The sequence below is a fragment of the Cheilinus undulatus genome, linkage group 16 (assembly GCF_018320785.1).
Source record: "Cheilinus undulatus linkage group 16, ASM1832078v1, whole genome shotgun sequence".
Lineage (NCBI taxonomy): Eukaryota > Metazoa > Chordata > Actinopteri > Labriformes > Labridae > Cheilinus > Cheilinus undulatus.
The window spans coordinates 28,142,309-28,163,473 of NC_054880.1; the positions used below are offsets into that span (position 1 = coordinate 28,142,309).

At 37.4% G+C, this 21,165-nt stretch overlaps 1 protein-coding gene, 1 long non-coding RNA gene and 4 other non-coding genes across 6 annotated transcripts; 1 reads left to right on the forward strand and 5 right to left on the reverse strand.

Moving 5' to 3' along the window:
• Window positions 1-5,190: 5,190 nt before the first annotated feature.
• ctps1a (CTP synthase 1a) lies at window positions 5,191-17,071 on the forward strand. Its single transcript, XM_041809918.1, has 19 exons — window positions 5,191-5,383; window positions 8,039-8,220; window positions 8,332-8,502; window positions 8,591-8,691; window positions 8,800-8,916; window positions 10,526-10,609; window positions 11,179-11,259; window positions 11,341-11,492; window positions 11,586-11,718; window positions 13,094-13,182; window positions 13,271-13,365; window positions 13,520-13,582; window positions 14,628-14,671; window positions 14,774-14,870; window positions 14,959-15,014; window positions 15,103-15,199; window positions 15,748-15,892; window positions 15,983-16,074; window positions 16,761-17,071. The coding sequence occupies exons 2-18, from the start codon at window positions 8,052-8,054 to the stop codon at window positions 16,065-16,067; spliced, it is 1,779 nt and encodes a 592-aa protein (XP_041665852.1). The 5' UTR covers window positions 5,191-5,383; window positions 8,039-8,051; the 3' UTR covers window positions 16,068-16,074; window positions 16,761-17,071.
• Window position 17,072: 1 nt separating this feature from the next.
• LOC121524500 lies at window positions 17,073-19,669 on the reverse strand. The gene is made up of 6 exons (XR_005993124.1): window positions 19,584-19,669; window positions 18,556-18,611; window positions 18,250-18,305; window positions 18,029-18,083; window positions 17,701-17,776; window positions 17,073-17,262 (listed from the first exon to the last, which is right to left on the reverse strand). It is a non-coding gene; the product is annotated as an uncharacterized LOC121524500 (long non-coding RNA).
• Window positions 17,330-17,403, reverse strand: LOC121524620. The gene has a single exon (XR_005993155.1). It is a non-coding gene; the product is annotated as a small nucleolar RNA SNORD99 (small nucleolar RNA).
• Window positions 17,860-17,989, reverse strand: LOC121524612. Its single transcript, XR_005993148.1, has one exon. It is a non-coding gene; the product is annotated as a small nucleolar RNA SNORA44 (small nucleolar RNA).
• On the reverse strand, window positions 18,146-18,216 carry LOC121524600. Its single transcript, XR_005993137.1, has one exon. It is a non-coding gene; the product is annotated as a small nucleolar RNA SNORD103/SNORD85 (small nucleolar RNA).
• On the reverse strand, window positions 18,380-18,515 carry LOC121524601. The gene has a single exon (XR_005993138.1). It is a non-coding gene; the product is annotated as a small nucleolar RNA SNORA16B/SNORA16A family (small nucleolar RNA).
• Window positions 19,670-21,165: the final 1,496 nt, after the last annotated feature.

A 21,165-nucleotide genomic window follows, 5' to 3' on the forward strand; every position in this document is an offset into this window, starting at 1 on the left:
CTCTGATATTATGATTGTGATTTAATATGCGATCATTATTATTAGGTTCTTTGACTTATCCATTTTTCAACAAATTAAAGGAATAAATCATTCTATATAACAACCTATGTTCAGTCAGAAACAATTATACATTTTACCATTTTATTGCAAAATGAATATGCAGTTTTACTTGGCAGAGATGACTCAGCTCTAAAGATGCTCCCGGAGTTGGTCAAGCATCGTGCTTTGACTTTTCAGGGGGCACATGGCTAGAAACTCCCATATGGATGGATAGATAAATGACAATGTGTACTGAAAACAATGGAATTATTTTAGAGGCAATTAATCCATAGTAGCATGAATCAGAACATGAGGGTGCAACAAGTTTTAAGCTATAAAGGAGGCAGCTAGGGTGGGGGAGATGAGGCTGAATATAAGCTGACAGCAGCTTGGGGTATGACTTCCATGAACTAATGCTAAGCTTCATCAATATTAAAATGAGCTAGTTTTTTGTTTGTTTGTTTGTTTGTTTTGTGCAGATTGCAAATTTGATACCAATTCTTTCACTGAAGAGGATTATTGGTTTTATGAGACTCAATTTGACTAAAATAATACAGGAAAAGGAGAATTTTTGTAAACCTTAAAAAAAATTGACACTTCATGTTTCCACAATGTACATAAAATCTCTGCTGCAAAAAATGACTGCATTAAACTGCTATTTTGACAAATTTCAAATCAAAGAAGTAGTGCAACATCTGTGATTTGTAAACTGCAGCAGGCCATATTGTGACTTAATCTAATTTGCAATTAATTTCCCAGCCCTGTTTGCAAATCATCGTATTGTTTTTAATTCCCATTTTATAGTGTTCCGACTTTTTTGTAATTGGGTTATAGATGTGCTTAAAAAAATTATTGTTTACAATTAGAACCACTTACAGGGGCGTGCTTGTTGACCACACAATAATCTAAGTGGGAAATTATCACTGTATTCATTTTATTTGATGTAGGATCGTTCATACTTGTGCAAATGAGATGATATTGAACCCTGTTTGAAATTATGGCAACAAAGACATGCAACATACACAATATTGGGTTATTTTAGTCATCAAAAATTGTTGACAAACCCCTTAATACTGTCTGAATTATACAAAAACACTGACAACATTGATACATATTAAGATTGTCAAATTGTAATCAACTCTTCATGTTTTTCAAAATGATCAACTCTGTTATTTTAATGAGCAGTGGTGGCAAAAAAAGAACAGAAACTTAACAATCTTCAGACAGTTTTGACCAAAACAATGTGAGTGGTGTTTAAGTTGAACAAAAATGTGCTGACAACATTTGGAAAAGTGTGGCTTCTTGCCAGTTACACCTTCTTGTCCACCCAGTCTATACAACCCTTATCCCTACCACTCAGCCCTACCTCTATGTTTTCATTACCATCTAGAAGTAGGACGTCCTGATTCTTGTTTTAATAGAGGGGTAGGGTGATGCAAAGGACTGCAAACAGAGAGGCACACTCCTGGGCTGTGTGTGTTAAAGCAGAGTGAGAGAATAAAGGCTCAGCCCTATTTCCAAATTGCACTTTTTACACATAATCTACTGTATTTCAGTCAGGACCAATTTGTTAAGAAAAATGCATGATTTGTGGTCATGAATCTTTCTCTTCATTAGCAGTAATTCATTTGCTCATTTTGCTGTTTTTTAAATTGGGTGGTGTGGCTGTTCTGGGATCAGATAGCATCGAGCAGGAACATCACACATTCCTGCTCTGCCTACAAGGAAAGCCTGAGACGGGGAGAGAAGCCGCAATAAGCCCAGGGCAGAGCAGGCATCAGCAACAACAGAATGACATTGATTAAGTCAGATGTAGCATAAAGGAGGAGCTGGGATGGAGGAGAGTTAAAAAAAAAAGCAGCTTGCAGATGGAGCAGCAAAGCATAGCCCATGGCTGTGAGTGTAATTAGCCAAAAGCATGCTTCAGGCAAATCAGCTGCCAATCTAGACAATGCGTAGGAGTTGATTGATGATAAAAACTAAAATTGCCCAGTTTTGGGTGTCTGGGTCTTCGATTTTTGTTGTCGCAGTATCAAACAGATTTTCAATATTGTTTGTTTTTACAAGAATCTTCAAAGAATGTTAATTCTGGTATTGTGACAACCATTCATTTCTTTAAAAAATATTGAGATGTATATTGTGTATTAAAAAAAAATCAAGAAATGAATTTTGGTAGGTATCTCCCAGCCCTAGTTCAGTCATATAAGATGTCACACCTTGGCTAAATCGAGAGCACAGTTTCCTGCCTGGACTTTAAATCACTGTGGGTACAATGAGGATAATACACAGCCATTTCTGTCATGAGGCCGTTGACCTTTCCTCAGCGGACTGTATCTAACAGCGCTGGACTGTGGCCGTTTATTATCGAGAGCAGAAAGTGATGTTTTGTGTCGGGGAGCGAAAGAGGAACCGGTGTGTTGTAACCCCACAGGAAAACCTCTCTGTGCCTCTGACCGTTAAAGAGTTTCTACTGCAGGATCAATTCAGCCTTGGTTTGTGGCTTCAGAGCAGCTTACATTATTACTAGAGTCACACGGATTCATTGTTAGGTCTATTGTCACAAAGACAAAGCGGCTCTGACAGCTGCGTTTAAGCTTCTTCTATTCCTGGAGTCACATAAATGTGTTCTTTATTGAAAGAAAAAGATACTGTATGAACAAATGAATTTTCATAAGTGTCCCTGTGGGGAGAAACAATATGAACAATGCCAGGAGATAAATAACACTAATGCTGATAAATACCAGGAGAGCAAACGTCTCCCCCTCTCCTCAGATGGTTAAAAGCACTGCTACATAAAAAAGCAACTTTTTTTTCTTGTCTTGTCCAACAGGAGATTCAAATGCAAGACAAGAGCGCCCCCTGCTGATACAAAGTGGAGTGAGTGCTGCCTTCAGGTGCTCATCATAAAAAAACCGACAGGAGACAACACAGATTTGAGTGTCTTTAACATAATTATTGCAGTGATTCATGTAAATATTTTCCTATCAAAATACAGCCTGGCTTTAATTTTTCATGCATATCATTTATAGTTGTAGAATTAAAGCATAAGTTCTGAACTTTAAACCCCAAGAATGACCCAAAAATTACCGCTCAGATTTCACTTAACTAGACTGTGACCCTGAGTCCTCTATATCTTTAAGGTTATAGTTGTCTATTTACTAAAACCAGAGGTCAGATAGGTCAGCATATGATAATTATTCATTTTAAATTTTATTTAACCTTTATTAACCAGGAAAGCCTTGCTGAGATTAGCCACATGTGCTCACAAAGTTATTTGGTTCAGACTTACCATAAATTGGCTAAAAATTTCTTGAAAACCATTTCCATAGGCCAACTAAGACTGAAGTAAAGATGTGCCATGTTTAAATTGTTACAATGTTAACACTACACTGCAAAATTCTGAATTTTTATTTACCTATTTCCCCATTTTGTTTACTTGCCTTATCTTTCTTGTTTTGCTGCAACCTTGCCTTTGTCATATCTTATTTTATCTCATATTATCTTCTTTTCTCCTACTCTCATCTTGTCTATCTTAAAGTGTTGTTACATATTCCTACATATACTGGTGAATCCCAGAAAATCAGAACAACATGGAAAAAAATTTTTTCACTGTAATATACTTCAAAAAAAGGAACAATTTCATGAAAATAAAAAACATTTCTCAAAATATTACAATATTGAGTAGAAGCCCTCTTTATATTAAGTTATTTCATTCCTTAAAAGCTCTAATAAGCTAAAACATCTATAAAGGTTTCCTGAGCCTTACAGTAGTAGCAGGTAGGAGGCAGGATAGGTTTCCATCCTACTTCAGTCCATGTTCTACTTGAATACATGGTTCAGTATATTGTTCTACTAGAAAGGTCTAAATAACTTCAGTGTTATGGTGTCTGGCGTTGTGCTGGGGTTTTGTTATTGCTATCTGTTGTTTTGATACAGGCAAGCCATAACCACTTTAAAGCACTTTAAAGCGCATAAGGACATTTGTATTTAAATAAAATATATTTGTTAATTTTTTAATTTGCCAAGTCTATTGTGTGCAACTGAATCAACTAAACGCTGAAGTACAAAAATGGTATAAGCTAAGGGGCATTATAGATTTTTTTATTTTTGGGCATTTTTGTGCCTTTATTAGATAGGGGAGGACAGTGGATAGAGTCAGAAACAGGGTCAAGAGTGGGGGAGAGACATGCGGTAAAGAGCCTCAGGCCGGATTTGAACCCTGGTCGCCCACGTACATGGGGAGCACCTTTAACCACTGAGCCACCTGCTCCCCAGATTGTTTTTATTTTTTAAGGTTATTTTAGACTACTTCGAGACATTGGTGTCCTGAATTGTCCCACAAAAACATAGTCTTTGTCCCACATCTGGTGATCTGGGGTCTGGTCACCCTATCCAAATTTCTTTGTACTGTTTTTTTTTTTTTTTTTTTAATTGCCATAATAAATGTACCTAGCCTTGGTCCTCTCGGACTCTGTTCATGATGTTGGGTAATTCAAATGTTTGGGTAGGCCTATATATAGGGGATGCTTGGTTTCTTTTAGGGATGCATGATATTATCAGCAGGATAGCTTTATATAGTTAAATATCACTATCAGCAGAAACGAAAAAAATCCAGCAATATTTACAACGGATGTATTGGCTGTAAACTAAATGAGTTTTAGGCAGTAGCAACAGATTGATGACAGCTGATATCATTCTTTGCTCATCCTCATTCCTTCAACTTTTAAGTGCGCCCTAAGGATGGAAGTGTGTTATTTATACCTAAATTTAAATTGTATAAGGACTGAAATTTAAAATCTGAACAGCATTCAAAATCAGTATCAATATTGCTAATTCAAAGATAAATTTGTAAATATTGGTAAAAAAATCCAATATCGTCCCCCATCCTATTTCTTTCCTGCTTCGGTTTTGGTCCTCTTATTTTCTTCTGCTTATATGTCAAAGTCCTTTGTAAAACTCCTGTTTCAAAAGATACTACATAATTATTTGTAAATCATAGTTATGACTGTATTTCTTTGCAGTTCTGTTGTATAATGTTTACTATGCACATACATTAATGTAAATGCGATTCGCAATGTGTCCATGTGTAAAGGGTTTAGTTCCGAGGCCATCCTGAAGGCAGCACGGTGTTGTAAGCGTGAATTAGAATGAATGATGTGCTGCAGATCTGTGGATCGTGGTCCATACACGTGTGGAGTCAATCTGTGGATGCTTAGATGGGTCTGTAGTAAAAACAACAGCACAGCCGTAGGTGTTATAGAAACTTCGTCTCTGGTTAAAGTCTAAACTGTTTTCGTCCTCGTCGGTTTGTTTTGAAGGACAACTCTGGTTGAAGAACATTTAGGTGAGTTGAAATTTGATGCTGTTAACTGAGGATGTTTGCTAGCTAGCAAACACTTCAAAGTTAACGGCTAAATACGCTCTTCTTAAGTGTCTTCCGGTTGTAAACGGTCGAAACAATAAAATCTGTGTTAAATTCTGCATTGTAATTAAATTTAATGAGTGAATTTAAATAAGTCATAGATTCATAATCAAGGTAGATGTTGACCTTTTACGTAGTTGTTAATATTTCACTATTTTAATGCCAATTCTCTACTGTCAACGTGCCATTTCGCTTTTATTTTGAAGGATGCCGGTGCGTTCTCTATTCATTACTTGAAATTGATGCCGCCTCTCAAAATGAACGATTAAGGTCCCCTTTGTTATTAAAGACAGTACCTGAAATTCTCTGTCCTTCAGAAATCGTTCATCGTCTCTCTCTTTAACTGTAGGCATAATCCTATTTATTTGTTTTGTGTGTCCGTGGGTTATTTTAGCGCATCAAGGACAATAAGTGTTAGCCGAAAGCTAACGTGCTGGCGCTTTTACTTTGGGGTAGTTAATTATGTGCACGTGGGTAAACCGGACGGGCGGTGCATTCGCTTCCTGGCTCCCCGCGCTGTAGGACTGTCCTCTCCCGCCGGCACACTGTGTGTGATAAACGGAGCGCTCCAATGTGCCATGCTTTGTATGGGTAAACTCATACTGTTGTTGTTCGAATAAATAGCTTTAACTGTCACACATTTAATATATTTTTCTAACAACTTTGAGAATGCAAGCGAACTAGTAATTTTAGAAATTTTTATTTTTATTTGCCTTCCATTCAGTTGCTTTGGTAAAAAAATAAAGTCTTATTTTGAAATACAAGGATACAATCAGAGCCCATATTTTTGGATAATAAGCTCTTTATTGTGATCAATCTGCTATATTGAATTGTCTGTTTAGCTGTTTTATTTTGCTGTCTTTGGGAAGCAGGTCGGCTGAAACCTATTTTAAATGGTGCCGTAGTATAGTTTAAGTTCACTTAATTGCTTTAAAAGTAGTTAACGCTTTCTTGATAATCAATTACACTTCTGGGGGAAAAAAATGATAAATATATTTAAACAAAACGAGCAATTCAAAACCTGTTCTTTCTGTAATTGTAAAAGTATTAATTAACCTTGTTTAAAAAATTATGTATAGTTTATAGTAATCTAAATAATACTCATATGTACATTTAATTTTCTTTGTTTTTGTACGTCCTTGCTTTATTTGTTCTTAATTGCACACTTTTTCTAGTCTTCTTACTGCTGCAACACAAAAGTTCCTTACTTTTGATCAAGAAAGTGTTTTATCTTCTTACTGTATTTTGTAAAGAAAATGCAGTTCTTTTTTAATTCCATATTTAATGATATAACATGCAGAATCACTTAAATGTCTAAATTAATTAAAGAATGACTAAACATATGATAGATATATTTTAGTTGAATACATACTGTAAATTTTACTGTTTTCAAAGCCAAATAAATACTTGTTTTTTATTTTGAAATACTTGTAAAGGAGGTGTCTTGTCCACCATGAAACATATCATATTATTAGGGATGCATGAATTTCTGGTGATATATGATATTTAAAAAATCATTGTAGCTGTTACTTATATCAGTATCAATATTTATGGATCTATTTTAGACCTAAAACTGTAGAGCTTAAAGTACTCTTTAAAGTTAAAAGATGAACCAATAAACAAACTTCAGTCCTTTAAACACACTTTAAATATATAGGAATGAAGACAAATGTAGAAAAAGACTTAGGATAATGTAGGTCTGTTGGTCTAGCTTAAAACTCCACAAATTTATTTTTATTTACAGCTAATTTTTACAGGTGAAATGGGCCTAATTTGAAGCTGATATATCGATTATAAATATCAACAAAAATTTTCATATCTGCCGATATCAAACTTATGTCGATGATATTGTGCATCCCTAATGCTTATACTTCTCATTGAAATGCTGGATATTTCTTTAATGATGGCTAATGAAGCAAGAACTTCCTATGGAAAAAGAAAAACAAACTTGTGATGAACCACAGTTATTCTCTGCCTTACACTGTGCGTTGTGTCAGCCAAGCTCCCCTGTGACATGTTAACTTCGTCCCTCTCACCACCATAAAAAAAAAAAAAAAAAACTGCACTGTATAAACTGTATTTACTAAAGAGTGCATCACTTTCTTTTTTTGTGGATCCATTTCACATAATGAGGGAGAAAAGCTGTTAAATTTGGGCTTCCCATTTTAAGTATTTTCTCATACTTTCTCAGATTTGCCTCACTTCTAACTTATGTGACTTCAATACAGGATTTGTTAATTTTTAATTTAATTTTAAAAAATTTGCAGATGTTGCAATGTTCAGCTTTTAAATCTTGACACAATTTGACCCGTAGGAAAAAACTAACTGTGAAACCTTGCCTTATAGAGTGCAGTTTCTATTGAACAGTGTCCTCAATTCACAATAAGAATTAAGTAAGGGAAGTAGGCCTCAGCAGCACTTCTTTACTAGTCATCTTTTTTTTTCTGTTTTGATTGAGAGCACCCAGTGTCAGACTTAACATACCGTGAGCTTAAGATGTAGTTGTATGTTAATTCAAGCTCAATTGCTGTGAAGCCCTGGTCTGTTGTTAACTTTTCATCTGTCTTTTACCTTCAGATACCAGAGCAAAATGATGAAATACATCCTGGTAACTGGAGGAGTCATCTCAGGTATCGGCAAAGGGATTATAGCGAGCAGTGTGGGCACAATCCTGAAGTCCTGCGGCCTGCATGTAACGGCCATCAAGATCGACCCATACATCAACATAGACGCGGGCACATTTTCACCCTATGAGCATGGTACGACAATGGAAAACTCATCACTCTAAACCTCATTTTACATATAAATAATTCAAAAAGAAGGTACACAGTGTGTTTTTATGTTGCACTTTTGCCTCTCTCTCTGTGCAGGTGAAGTTTTTGTTTTGGATGATGGAGGGGAGGTGGATTTAGATCTGGGGAACTATGAACGCTTCCTTGACATCCGGCTGACCAGGGATAACAACCTGACCACGGGGAAGATCTACCAGTCAGTCATAAACAAAGAGAGGAGGGGGGACTACCTAGGGAAGACTGTGCAGGGTAAGCAACAGCTTTAAACCTTGGTAAAGGGGAACCTACTATAAAGAGAAATGTCTAGAATAATTCAGCAAATTTCTTTGTTTTTCAGTGGTGCCACACATCACAGATGCCATCCAGGAGTGGGTTGTAAAACAAGCAAAAGTGCCTGTCGATGATGACGATGTAGAACCTCAAGTTTGTGTAATAGAAGTAAGCTAAAAAAATCTTGTTTTATTATTTTGTAACTGCACCATCAAACAGAATCAGCGCTCTGCTGAGACAAAGGCTGGCACTGATGATATTTGTGACTGTCTGCAGTTAGGAGGCACTGTTGGAGATATCGAGAGTATGCCGTTCATCGAGGCCTTCAGACAGTTCCAGTTTAAAGTGAGGAGAGAGAACTTCTGTAACATTCACGTCAGTTTAATACCTCAGGTAAGAAGGGAACAAGTGAAGGCTTTTATTTTGATTCAACTAGAACATGGATTGTTTGAATTGTGAACTAATGCCTTTTATTACTCATTACAACAAAAATATTCCAAATACTCTAGAAGGTTAGATTTCTAACATGAATAAGTGATGGCTGCAAAGAAGAGTCTTGTGGAAAAAAATTCCTCAACAAATGGTTTTGATAGAAATAACAGAAAGTCTCACAAAAATTGGCATAATTTGATACAGTAAATCTCAGTTTTTCCACAGCCATTTTCTATCTGGCCTCGCTTGGAGTGATTGGAATTCCAGCTCCGTGTGGAGATCAGATCATTTGGCTCAGCTCAGTAACAAGAGCCAGTCTTTCTGCTCCTGAATGGCTCTTTATTTAATACCAGTTTGGGTTTTTATATCTATTAATCAACAACAATAAAACTGGATAAAAAGTAAACCGTCTCAAATGGGAACAGTTGCTTACAAATGGCACTTCTGCAAATGACAAATCAACATGGCCCATAGAATTGAGACATCATTTTACTTAAACCAGTACCACACAGAGTTTATTTGCTTAATAGTATATCATGGTTTCTTTTAAAAGCATGTTTGTGACAAAACAAAGGAGAAAAGCTTTTCAGCTCAGTTCAAAACATGGTACGTTTGTATTTCATCATTATTACCACTGCTGTAACTTTGCTAAGCTGATGGATTGGCCAGATTCCATGTCTGCCATCAGGCAGATCCATCCTGCAAAGCTTCAAGCTGATAACGTTGTTCCTGGTCAGGGAATGACGGGACCAACCAGGGTCATTTTAGGAGAAAGAGGTAGTAGAACAACATTTCTTTATCAAATAAGATTTATTCTTAAAATACAAGCAAAGAACCACATTGGAAGTAGAGGAAAAGATGATTTTGCTCTTCTCGCATCCATCTTCAGCAAAAGTTCAGTTTTCCAACTGTCTTTACTGATAGTGATCAGTGATGACTGGTGTATGTTGTGTTTGCATTGTGATTACTCCTAAGTGGCAGCGCCAGCCTGTTGCATTCTATATTTTACTACTCTGTATTGCCCATAGTAAGTGTGACAGACAAAGCAATCGTCTAGTCACCCTCAAGAGTTTTTCTTTTAAGGTTCTGCCCCTATCAAACACCGTCTACTGGATGTTGCCCATATAGATACATACTGTGGATATGTGAAACAGCCTATCTGGCATGTCAGGTGACTGCTGTCGCACAGGAAGTGAAATTCTTTACACTAATCAGTGGACTGCATTGAGTATAGCTTCACTTTTTAGGGTCAGATAGGAATGGCTCGGTACCACAGCAGAAGGGCACCAAAAACACACAACAGTTTGGAGTTATTTTGGCAACTATGGCACTGAAAATTAAAATAATTGTGTAATGAGCTAACTGAACCGGACTGCTTGGTGAAGATGCAGCTTAATAGGCAGTTGTAAGAAAAGACATCCGAAATCTGATAAAATGCCCTGATGCTCTAAAGGAAAAGACGTATTGTGTTATGTTTTTCCATTTAAGATTACAGTGTCTGTTTTATATTTTTTCGGTCCACACAGCCAGAGTAATAAATGTGTGTCGTGTCATTTCTTGTCCTCTGCAGCCCAGTGCAACAGGAGAGCAAAAGACCAAACCAACCCAGAACAGCGTCAGAGAGCTGAGAGGACTCGGTTTGTCTCCTGATTTGGTGAGTGCTATTTATGTATTGGTTGACTGGCTGACCGATTGATTGATCAAATGAAAAAACAAACCTTTATTTAATCTGGGAAACTTCACTAGAACTGAAAATATCCTTTTCAAGAGTTTCCTAGCCAAGACAGGGAGTAGCTCGGTTGACATGCTTCTGACAGACGATGAGCAGCTATTCATTCAAATATAAATACAAGTGCAAGATTAATCAGGATGTCTTATTATGTAGCAGGTCATTGCAAGTTAAGTAAGCAGCAAAGAGAAACTCTTTGCCTCCTGTAATCTTTGCCTGCTGATCATCTACTGTTTGCACTCATCCTTCTGTAAATTATATTCTTTGCTAGTGCTATTACAGGCTTTCTGTAGGAACCCAGTCTGGATGCCAAACATGTTTTATAATTTTGAGTCCATATTGAGCCAGTTACGTCTAAACTCATCTACAGCATAGCTACCATTAATGTGATCCACTCAGAGCTACCTTTGGTTAAGTAACTGTCTAAAATCACTGGAAATCGATGTATTAACCGTTGTTTTCATTAATGAATCATCAATTTATTTTTCTTACAGATCATGTGTCGCTGCTCCACAGCTCTGGAAAACTCAGTCAAAGAGAAAATCTCCATGTTCTGCCACGTAGAACCAGAACAGGTGAGTCACAACAGTGTGTGGTCATCCTTGAAAAAAAGCTGAGCACCAACTCTCCAAACTCACTGACCTGTCTTGTCCCAGGTCATTTGTGTACACGACGTCTCATCCATCTACAGAGTCCCGTTGCTGCTGGAGAATCAGGGCGTGGTGGGCTATCTGAGCCGCAGACTCAACATGCCCATCGAGACCCGACCTCGCAGGATGCTAACCAAATGGAAGGAGATGTCCGACAGGTGAGAGCAACAATAGAGACTTGTAACTTTACCTCTATCCTCACCCCTCTGTGATACACTGACTATAGACTTATACATTTTCTGTTCTCTCAGGTCGGACAGACTGCTGGAGCACTGCTCAATTGCCCTGGTTGGAAAATACACAAAGTTTTCAGACTCGTATGCTTCAGTCATTAAAGCCCTGGAGCACTCAGCCCTTGCTATCAGCCATAAACTAGAAGTCAAGGTACGAACTCAAAGATATCAAACACAAAATGTCAGCTTTAATGAAAAACTATGCACAAGAACTATTCATGAATCCTTCTTTACAAGGTTGTGTGAATTTTCAATCACTACTTTTCATTACTATCAGGTAGCAGGTGTTTTAAAATTATTTATTCTGTGTTATTGATTAATTGTATCACAAAGCACTGAAGCTTTAAAAAAACATCTTATTTCATCAAACATATGCACAGATACATTGGTATTGTTTCAGAACTATAATATTGCCAATGTATTTGTGCAATTCAGACTGTGAATTCAGACTATCTTGAGTAAAACAAAAATGTTTCTAATAAAAAAACGAGACATTTTTAAGAAAGAAACATTTAAACGCTTCCTCATAACAGGGCAGCTTGCATTAAGGTGACCAGGTTTCTTGAATTAAAGCAACCTTTGTCTGAAGAGTTATTTCCAGGAGTGGGCTTTTTAGATGAGGTGGAAATGGCTTTTGAAACAGTTTTTCCCTTTTGCTTACCCTGGTTTTTGTCAGAGTTCAGCTTGTGGCTCATCTGCTTGGACAGCAGCTTTGTTAAGAGTTGTGGCCTTTTCCTCTTTAAGATGAGTACAAACAATATCAGAAAATCAATTTTTAGATTCCTCAAGCTAAACAAGTTGCCTCATGGCTCCTCTGGTTTCTGTATTTTGAGTTTTGCCTCTTAAAAGGTGTTATTTTCTTTAGCACACTGATTGTGAAGGCTTCTGAAACATTCTTGTTAAGCCTCAGGAAAAATTATTTAAGCTTTCAATATGGCACCTATAAACTTGTCATAATTCACCGTCTTTAAGACTTGAAGAAAAGTAAGTTTTCTATGCTTTCCCTACCAAAAAGAAGCAAAGGACTTATCTTTTTTTTTTAACTAGAATAATTTTGAGGTCCAAAAATGTGCTACTGTGATGATTTTACTGTGCTGTGTCAAGCTAAAGCCTGGCATACACTGTGCAGTTTCAGTGCAGACTCTTTAACAGGTTTGGTGGCATGTCAGATCACACTGTATGACTGAATAGTTTATGATGCAGAGCCATCATGCATGATTTATGTGCTCACATTGTACAGTCAGATGGTCGTGCACAACCTGAACTCTTACGTTGCTTGAGTGATGTCAGAATGGACTGTGACAAATGTCACTGGAGTTTCCTTTAGGGCAGTTGGAGAACTTTATCGCATGTCCTTATAACTAAATATTTCACTAAACAAGCAAACCAGACAAAAGAAGAGTGACTTATTCTGCAATTTTACGATTCAGCCACACTCTTTTGCACAACCTAAACATCAACTGACTGGTTGATTGCTATTTTAACTTACTGATCTGCTCACTGAAGTCTCTGCCTTTCATCCTCAGTATATAGATTCTGCATGTTTGGAGCCGAGCACGCTGCAGGAGGAACCGGTGAAGTATCACGAAGCTTGGCAGAAGCTCTGTAGTGCTGAGTGAGTGTTGGGACTGTTTTTTTCTCAAAAAAAATCTTTGATATTGTATCTAATGTTTAATGAACTATTTTACCTCTTTTGTCCGCAGCGGTATCCTGGTCCCTGGAGGTTTTGGTGTCAGAGGAACTGAAGGGAAGATTCATGCCATCAACTGGGCCAGGAAACAGAAGAAACCTTTTCTAGGTACAGGTTACTTTCAACCACCTTTAACATCCTTTAAACCTAATCTTACTTCATACCCAATGTCTTTTTATCCCCTTCCTATTTATCACATTAATCTGAACAACTGCCTTTATGAAATTGACCAACCTCCTTACTGACATTTGTGTATCTGCAGGTGTTTGTTTAGGGATGCAGCTGGCTGTATGCGAATTTGCGAGGAATGTGCTCGGCTGGGAAGGTACCATTAGCCCTTGTACTTTGTAAAAGGGAATTTGATTGGTTTAAAATCTAGTAAAAATGTAATTTTTATTTGAAAGGCCAAAAGCAGCAATGCAAGGAGTTTGGTAGTTTTATTGCTGAAGGATTTCGGTGTTTTGATGAAGAACAATATATTTTTAACATGAAGAACAAAGATCTGTGTTTCTCATTACAAGTCCACATATTTTATGTTTGAATCCATATTTTTATTATTTAGCATTAAGGGTTCTTGTTTACCTTGAAACTATGAAGTAACTTTGAACCTTTGTCTTTAAAAGTGTTGCAATTTTACAGAAAACATCCCAAGTACCTGTTACTTATTTTAGCACAGCCTATGCACAACATCACCCCCATTTTTTAGATCAAAAGACAAATTACTTGACTGGGATTGTAGGTCTGATTTGATGAGGAAAATACTAAAGCTTTTGTGAAATTGACTTAAAAATAAAGAATTCAAATATTATAACGTCTGATGTATAAGCATCTACAAAAATCTTTTCCAAAAGTCTTTTCCAAAAACAGCCTATTTTTGTAGTTTAGACACCCCCCTGGGTGTCTCCAGATGCCTTTCAAGACAAAGAATATTTTTAAATTATTTCAAATTTCATATCTTGCCCATTCTTACAAAATCCTGCATAAAATAATTTAAATGCAAAATTAAAAAATGGTCATTTGGTAAAATTTCACAGGCTGAAAAGTTTGAGAATGCCTAAACTAACAAAAGCAGCACAATGAACAGAATGAACAAAAATGGATCGTGGATTTCCAGCAGATTACACCCGATTTCAGATGTGTTTTAAAAACGTAACCAATAATATTTAAGAAACAAATTTGAGTTCAGACCTTATATTTTTAGACGGTTAATAGAAGAATCATAGAATCATAAAAACCAAGGTTAGAAGGTTTGTGTGTTTAGGTTAGAAAGCTTAAAGAATAAAACAACTGACGAGTAATTATAGACAGTCATTTAGCTGGCTTATTGCACCTTACTATTACTAATGTCACATCTTTGCCTTTTTACTTAGATGCCAACTCAACTGAATTCCACCCAGAACTGAAGCATCCAGTGGTGAGCTTATTTATATAAAACTAAAGGACTTGGACGTTTTAAAGCACAGAGAGGTGTTTTTTTTGACTGACTATAAGACTGTTATGTTCTTAACTTTTTTAGGTAATTGATATGCCAGAACATAACCCAGGTCAGATGGGTGGTACAATGAGGCTCGGAAAGAGACGGACCATTTTCAAGACGACCAACAGTGTATTACGTAGGACAAACTTTAAATTCCGTTAAAGGGCATTACTGATATGCTGATTTCTCTGCTCTGTGCTCACAGCTGTGTGTTTGTATTCCAGGCAGACTTTATGGAGATGCAGAGTACGTGGAGGAAAGACACAGACACCGCTTTGAGGTTTGTTTACCTCTGTTTATCACTCATAGTGTGACTCTGACAGTTTTCTCTTCATGTATTTGAATGATTTTCCATTTTTCATGTTCAGGTCAATCCTGAGCTCACGAGTCACTTTGAGGAGAAAGGTTTCCGCTTCGTAGGTCAAGATGTCGAAGGAGAAAGGATGGAGGTCATTGAGCTGGATGGTATGCAGCATGAAAAACTTAATTCAGTTATTATCAAGTCCTACTTTCAGGGTGATTGTGGGTTTTTTTTAAACCGAGGTGTAGCAGTAGTTTTTGTCTTGGAAATTCACAAGGTGAACCAAAATTTAAAAAATCAAAATCACACCTGCCGATAACACAAATAAACCAATCAGTAAATGCAGTGATAAGCATGTAGCTTCCATTTTTTTTTTTTTTTTTTAATTCTTAATCCATTTTTTAAAAAATCTTTCAGGTCAGAAAAGGTCTATTTTATTGGGGATCCTCTCTGTTAAAGTTGTCAGACACTTTGAAAAACAATCTTACCCTCACTGAGATAAAAAAAAGAAGAGCTTTGAAAAGATTCAGAGAGCATTTGTCTGTTGGGATTACAGAGCAAATAAATATAATCAGGATTAAAAATTGAGGAATTCCCCATCACCTCCTCTTGCCCTTTTTAATCTTTGTAAACATCTGCTTTTGAGGTTTTAAGGGGTAAATTTACAAACCTCTTTTAATGATTTATTTAAAATGTTCTTTTCTGTTCTCAGATCACCCATATTTTGTTGGTGTGCAGTACCATCCTGAGTTCACCTCTCGTCCCATCAAACCATCACCTCCTTACTTTGGTTTACTGCTCGCTGCTGCTGGGAAGCTACAGAGCTACTTACAGAAGGGCTGCCGTCTGTCTCCACGGTAAAAAAGATGTGCTGTTTTATTTTACCTGGATTAGTGTAAATGGTCTGTTGTTAGCTCTGTCATTGACTTTTGTATTCTCTGTTTTAGGGACACTTACAGCGATCGGAGCGGCAGCAGCACCCCGGACTCAGAGATATCAGAGCTGAAATTACCGTCCATCTCAAGCGAATGACTCACAGGTAGCTCCATCAGGAAGTGACATATTGATTTCATTTTTAGAGGATATTAAAATCCTACACACCTGATAAAAAACTGTCGTTTTTTTTGTGAATTAACAAAACTGGCCAAAGCAAATCATTTGAACTTTCAATATGATCCATTAACCTATGTATTTCAGATAAAACAACCAAAATCACATAGGACAATAAAAAAAAAAAACCTTGTTTTCGAAAACACACACCTTTACTTGCCCTGTCAAAAATCCATAAGGATAAAAATAATGCTTATGATCATTTTTAAGATCATCCAGACTGCAATGAACCTGTAACAGATTCAACTGATTTTGAGATAAAGTGGTTATTTTTCCCCCTTTACAACAAATCAGTTGGTCAGTGCGTAGGTGTAATTTGTCTATATTTCCCTTGATAACAGAGAATGGAAGTGTATTTCTCAACTTAAACACAAGTAGCATAAAACTAAGCCTCAAGTTTTCACAGTACTGCTCTCAAAGTTACTAAATTGTTTGCAAAACAAGTCACTTCTACAAAGTGCAATAGTGGTGCTATTAGTAATGTAAAAGCCTTTCTGTATCTTGTGTAATGGCAGATTTTTAGGAATTCAACTCAATTGTACCCATGTCACTTTAAGTGCCCTTTCCACCTGCAAGTTTTCAACATGCTGTAAAACCAGATGTCTTCCTCTTTAGTGTCCATGACTGCTCTGGACTGGTTTGAAAGTGAACTCTGGATCCCTTCAGACACAGATGACAACTGAGATCATGCTGCTTTTGATGAAGTGTTTCCAGTACAAGGACAAAGAACTGCACTGATCTTGATCCTGTAGAGAAGCTCATAACTGTCTTTAGGTCTTCTGGACCTTGCAGCTCCAGTACCATACAGTCACTCTACACATCTGTGGCCTTGCTGTAAATAAGTATTACAAGGAGATGCAGCTTGCTTATCCATGGTGTCTAATTCTGAATGTCAATGAGTGAAATAAAGGCATCCAAATACAAAAGTTTGATTCAAGACATTTTATTTCATTCAAACAGATTCAAGTCCATCCATTTTGAACATTTCACTGCTACATAATCCTTGCACAACTGCTTCAGTAAAAGTGATCACAAGAAGACACTTCATAGTGGTGAACCCCCTGCAATACAGCTCCATGACTGTCTGGACAGGTCCTCTTCCATCATGCTGCTGGACCTGAAATTAAAGCAGAAGTTTCTTAGTGTAGCTCATGAGCCTCAGCTCTGAAATTCAGAAAACATGGAGCCGATCTCAGTCCCATATCCGCAAACTTCATCCAGCAGTCGTTATTGTAATATGGTGTCATCATTGGTCAGAACAAGTATACATTTAAAGTAGGGATGCATCAATGCCATGTCCAAGTTCTTATACTCAAAAAACTGCAGATACTGCTCTCCGTTGCACCCATGTCTGCAACTGTAATTAATTACAACACACTATTCACTGCTGTGAAAGGGAGTGAGGAATCGATGAATATTAACTTTCAAAATTAAACTGCAAAGATGTAACTGGGCCATATTTTTAATCATCATTGAGTACCCAAATGAAAGTACTTTATATTTAACAAAAGTGGCTCTGATGCATCCCTACTGTAAAATAATGATTTTTACATACCTGTACAAGCCAGGGAGGCATGAGCAGACAGGCAGCAACCAACATCAGATGGAGGATCAGTCAAGCTTACCAATGCCTGTGGTAAATCAAAAGATTGTTAGGAACATGAAGTTTCATGGCATATCTACCAGTTCTGACTGATGCAGCAACAATCACGATGACTGTTGGACAGCTGAGTGGCTGCTGATGGCACAAGAGGCCACAGCAGTCAAAGACCACCCGATTTTCTTGCATGCACTTGGAGAACCAAGAACTACAGACAAGCCCAGGTCCTTAGGATAGCATGCGTTACTGAGAAGCTAAGATAAAACTGATTAAACGAAATTACCTTTACAATAGATTGCTTTATCCACTCCAGACTCAGGGTCAGCCATGAGGGTAACCTGTGGCAAAGACATCTGATCAGATTCTGTATAACTCTTCACTTTTTATTTTATTATTATAATGTGGCTCAGTTAATAAAATGTCTCAATCAAGACTGATCTCAGTGAGGGCAAGTTTGTCATCACAGCCAGAATAATTATTCAGATACATAACCGAGGTAGTTACCTCCATGTTCTCCAGTCATGTCCATTGTCTCCCTTTCCATCTTCAGTGTGGAATACCTGCACAAAGATGGAGGAAAATGGTCAGAACAAGTTTCAAATTTGCCGCTGCATACGTTATCCCTACGATTGATATTTGTCCTTCCCCTAAATGTTGCTGGAGCAGTTACATCAAACTGAACAGCGACCGTCGGTGAAAGTCTTGATTTTGGCTTCCTTTTGACCGTTCACTGCTACAGGAGAGCATGATCGGCTTCGATAGGAGCCTGTGGCACACAGACCAAACAACTCCAAGGACGAAAAAGCATACCTGTAGTTTGAATGGGTACCCATGGTCTGGGGAATAGGTGTAGCTTCAAGTTGAACCTGCACAAATATAAATAAAATGTAAACGTTATTTTACAAAAAACAACATTATAGGCTAAAGAATTTAAACCTTTCAACCATTAATCCTATGAGGGGTTTTCTGCATTTAGTGTGGAAATTGTATCAAAAGAAAAAGCAACGAACTCGAAACTTCTACATGCCTTTAACATCTGCTTTAGACAGCTTAATTTTTACACTTCATGGCATTAAAGCATCAGCTTTGCTGTCAATTTCCCCAAGGAGCTCCTGCTTCATTTAAAACCACCTTAAAACAAGAGTTCAAACTCTGGTATTGTGATAATTAAAAGCTTAACCATACTAGTGACTTAAAATTAGATTAAATGCACTTTGATGGTCTTCCTTATCCTTGTTGTGCAAAGACTGTTGGAAATTGGTTTAAAGCCTGCTTCTTATTGAGGCACTACCCAAATGAAGACAAGGACATTTACAAACTCAAGGGGAGAAATGGGTATGAATTCTGAATTTATTAAGACGTAATACTCAGATGAGCTTTGACTAATCAATAAATGCCACGCCTTTATGTGAAGACCCGTTGTCTAAAGTGCTATATGTGTTGTAGCATTTCCAGTTAAGGCTAGCGTGCATCTAACCACGTGTTTTACTCGAACTAACCTAGTGCGAATATTTAGTTCAACAAACACGTTAGATTCACCTCCAACCCTACCCAAAGTTTGCATAAAATCCACGTTGACATTATAGAAAAGCCATAAAATATGCGTCTTTTATAGTGCAATAAATTAAAGCATGAAGCACTGATTAAGTATTGCAAGTAGCTGCCGTAGCTAGCTGTAGCATGTTAACGGCAAGGTCTTTTTACAGCATAAACTGATCAATTAGCTGCGCTTCAATATGTCAAATAAGGTCTTTGGAAGTTTTAATCAGCCGCTGACAAGGTAATCCAGACAAATTGACATTTTTGATGTTGATAAAATGAGAGATTAAAGGCCTTACCGAACTTCTTTTGGGTCGTAGTCTCTTCTCCGCAATCGGCGTGAAGAGGAAGAGGCAGAGAAAAGCCTTCCGTGCTCTTATATACGCTCGTGCCGCTCACCCTTACTAAGTGCATTGTGGGATATGTAGTTTCATACACGTGCTAATTCGGGCTCCCTTTTGGATTTATTGTCACGTTGACACGGAGATAACGACAGAACGGATACCTTGACACCCCAGTAAAGACATTTAACTTATTCACAGGACAAAACAAAAGCTTATTTTACATCATTAAAGAAATACTCTGTACATGAAGACTGAATTTAGTCTGTTCAACTTACTTTGGAACACAGACTTGTGAAAGTAGATGTTGCATTGACAGTGTTGGCCAGCTACAATGTTACGCCAGCTCGTGTGCCATATTGGAAGTGGCAAGTACGCCCTGTAAATAAATATTAGCATACATGGAAACTGTTTTGCTAAGTAAAAAGCATTAATGCTTGCATGTATCTGTTTTTAATGAATCCCCGCTAAGATATGATTTTCATATGAGTGATCAGTGACAATCTTGGTGACAAGAAATGAACACGTGTTGATAAAAATGTTGGACAACTATTAACAATGAGCCTGTATGCTTAAATATTATGCTTTAATAGTATAATATTAAATATTAGTAAGTTACATTAGTAATGTGAGGCGGATTGCATTATACAGATTTGGATGGTTCTTTCTTTCAAAAAAATAATGTCAATTTTACCACGTTATTTACCTTAAAAAATACTACAAAACTTTAATCACATAGGCCAGCACCTAACCCTTTTACCCAATGTTTCCCATTTGTAACTGAGAAACTTTACATATTAAATCGACCTGTTATAATTTTGTGTTGTAATTTCTTCAGTAAATCTGTTTTATGTTCTGTGAATCTGTGCAGAGCCAGGTCTGTTGCTGGTAGGGGGGGGCTGGCATGAGGGAGACTGGCGACTGAGGCCTAGCTGGACTGTGGGTAGCTGGAGAGGAGGAAGGACTGAGAAGTGATCGAGAGCACAAGAGCTAGCCGTTAGTGTTGACTGTTTTGGCATGGTCACGGCAGGCAGTGATCGTTGTGTAGTTGTTTAATAACTGCACGATTTGCAAACTCCTTTTCGCCCATCCTTCAAGCGCCCGTCCTACCGGGACGTTACATCTGAAAGAGGGTTCACAGAACTTGTACATTACTGAAAAAATTACGACACACAATTACATAACAGTGAACAATATTTACATTGTAGTTTTATTCATCTCGCTAGTTTTCGGTTAATTATGTCATTGATGCAACGGTTACAGCTCCAAGCAGCAGGAGTGAGGCATATGCCACTTCCAACATGGCGGTGACGTGGACCCCAGCGAGCTAAGCGTCGTCTACGCACGTATATCTATGCTTCAGAACCACGGACAGCAGCCTGCTCACAAATACAGGCTTGTGAAACGACTATCCAGTGTTATACAACACAAAACAGTTGTTTTATGTTGTTCATAAACGACCATGGCAAAGTAAACTTGAAGTTATGTGGAAAAAAATCGTCAAGAATGTCACACAGTGTTGACAAAATCCTCTTGGTCC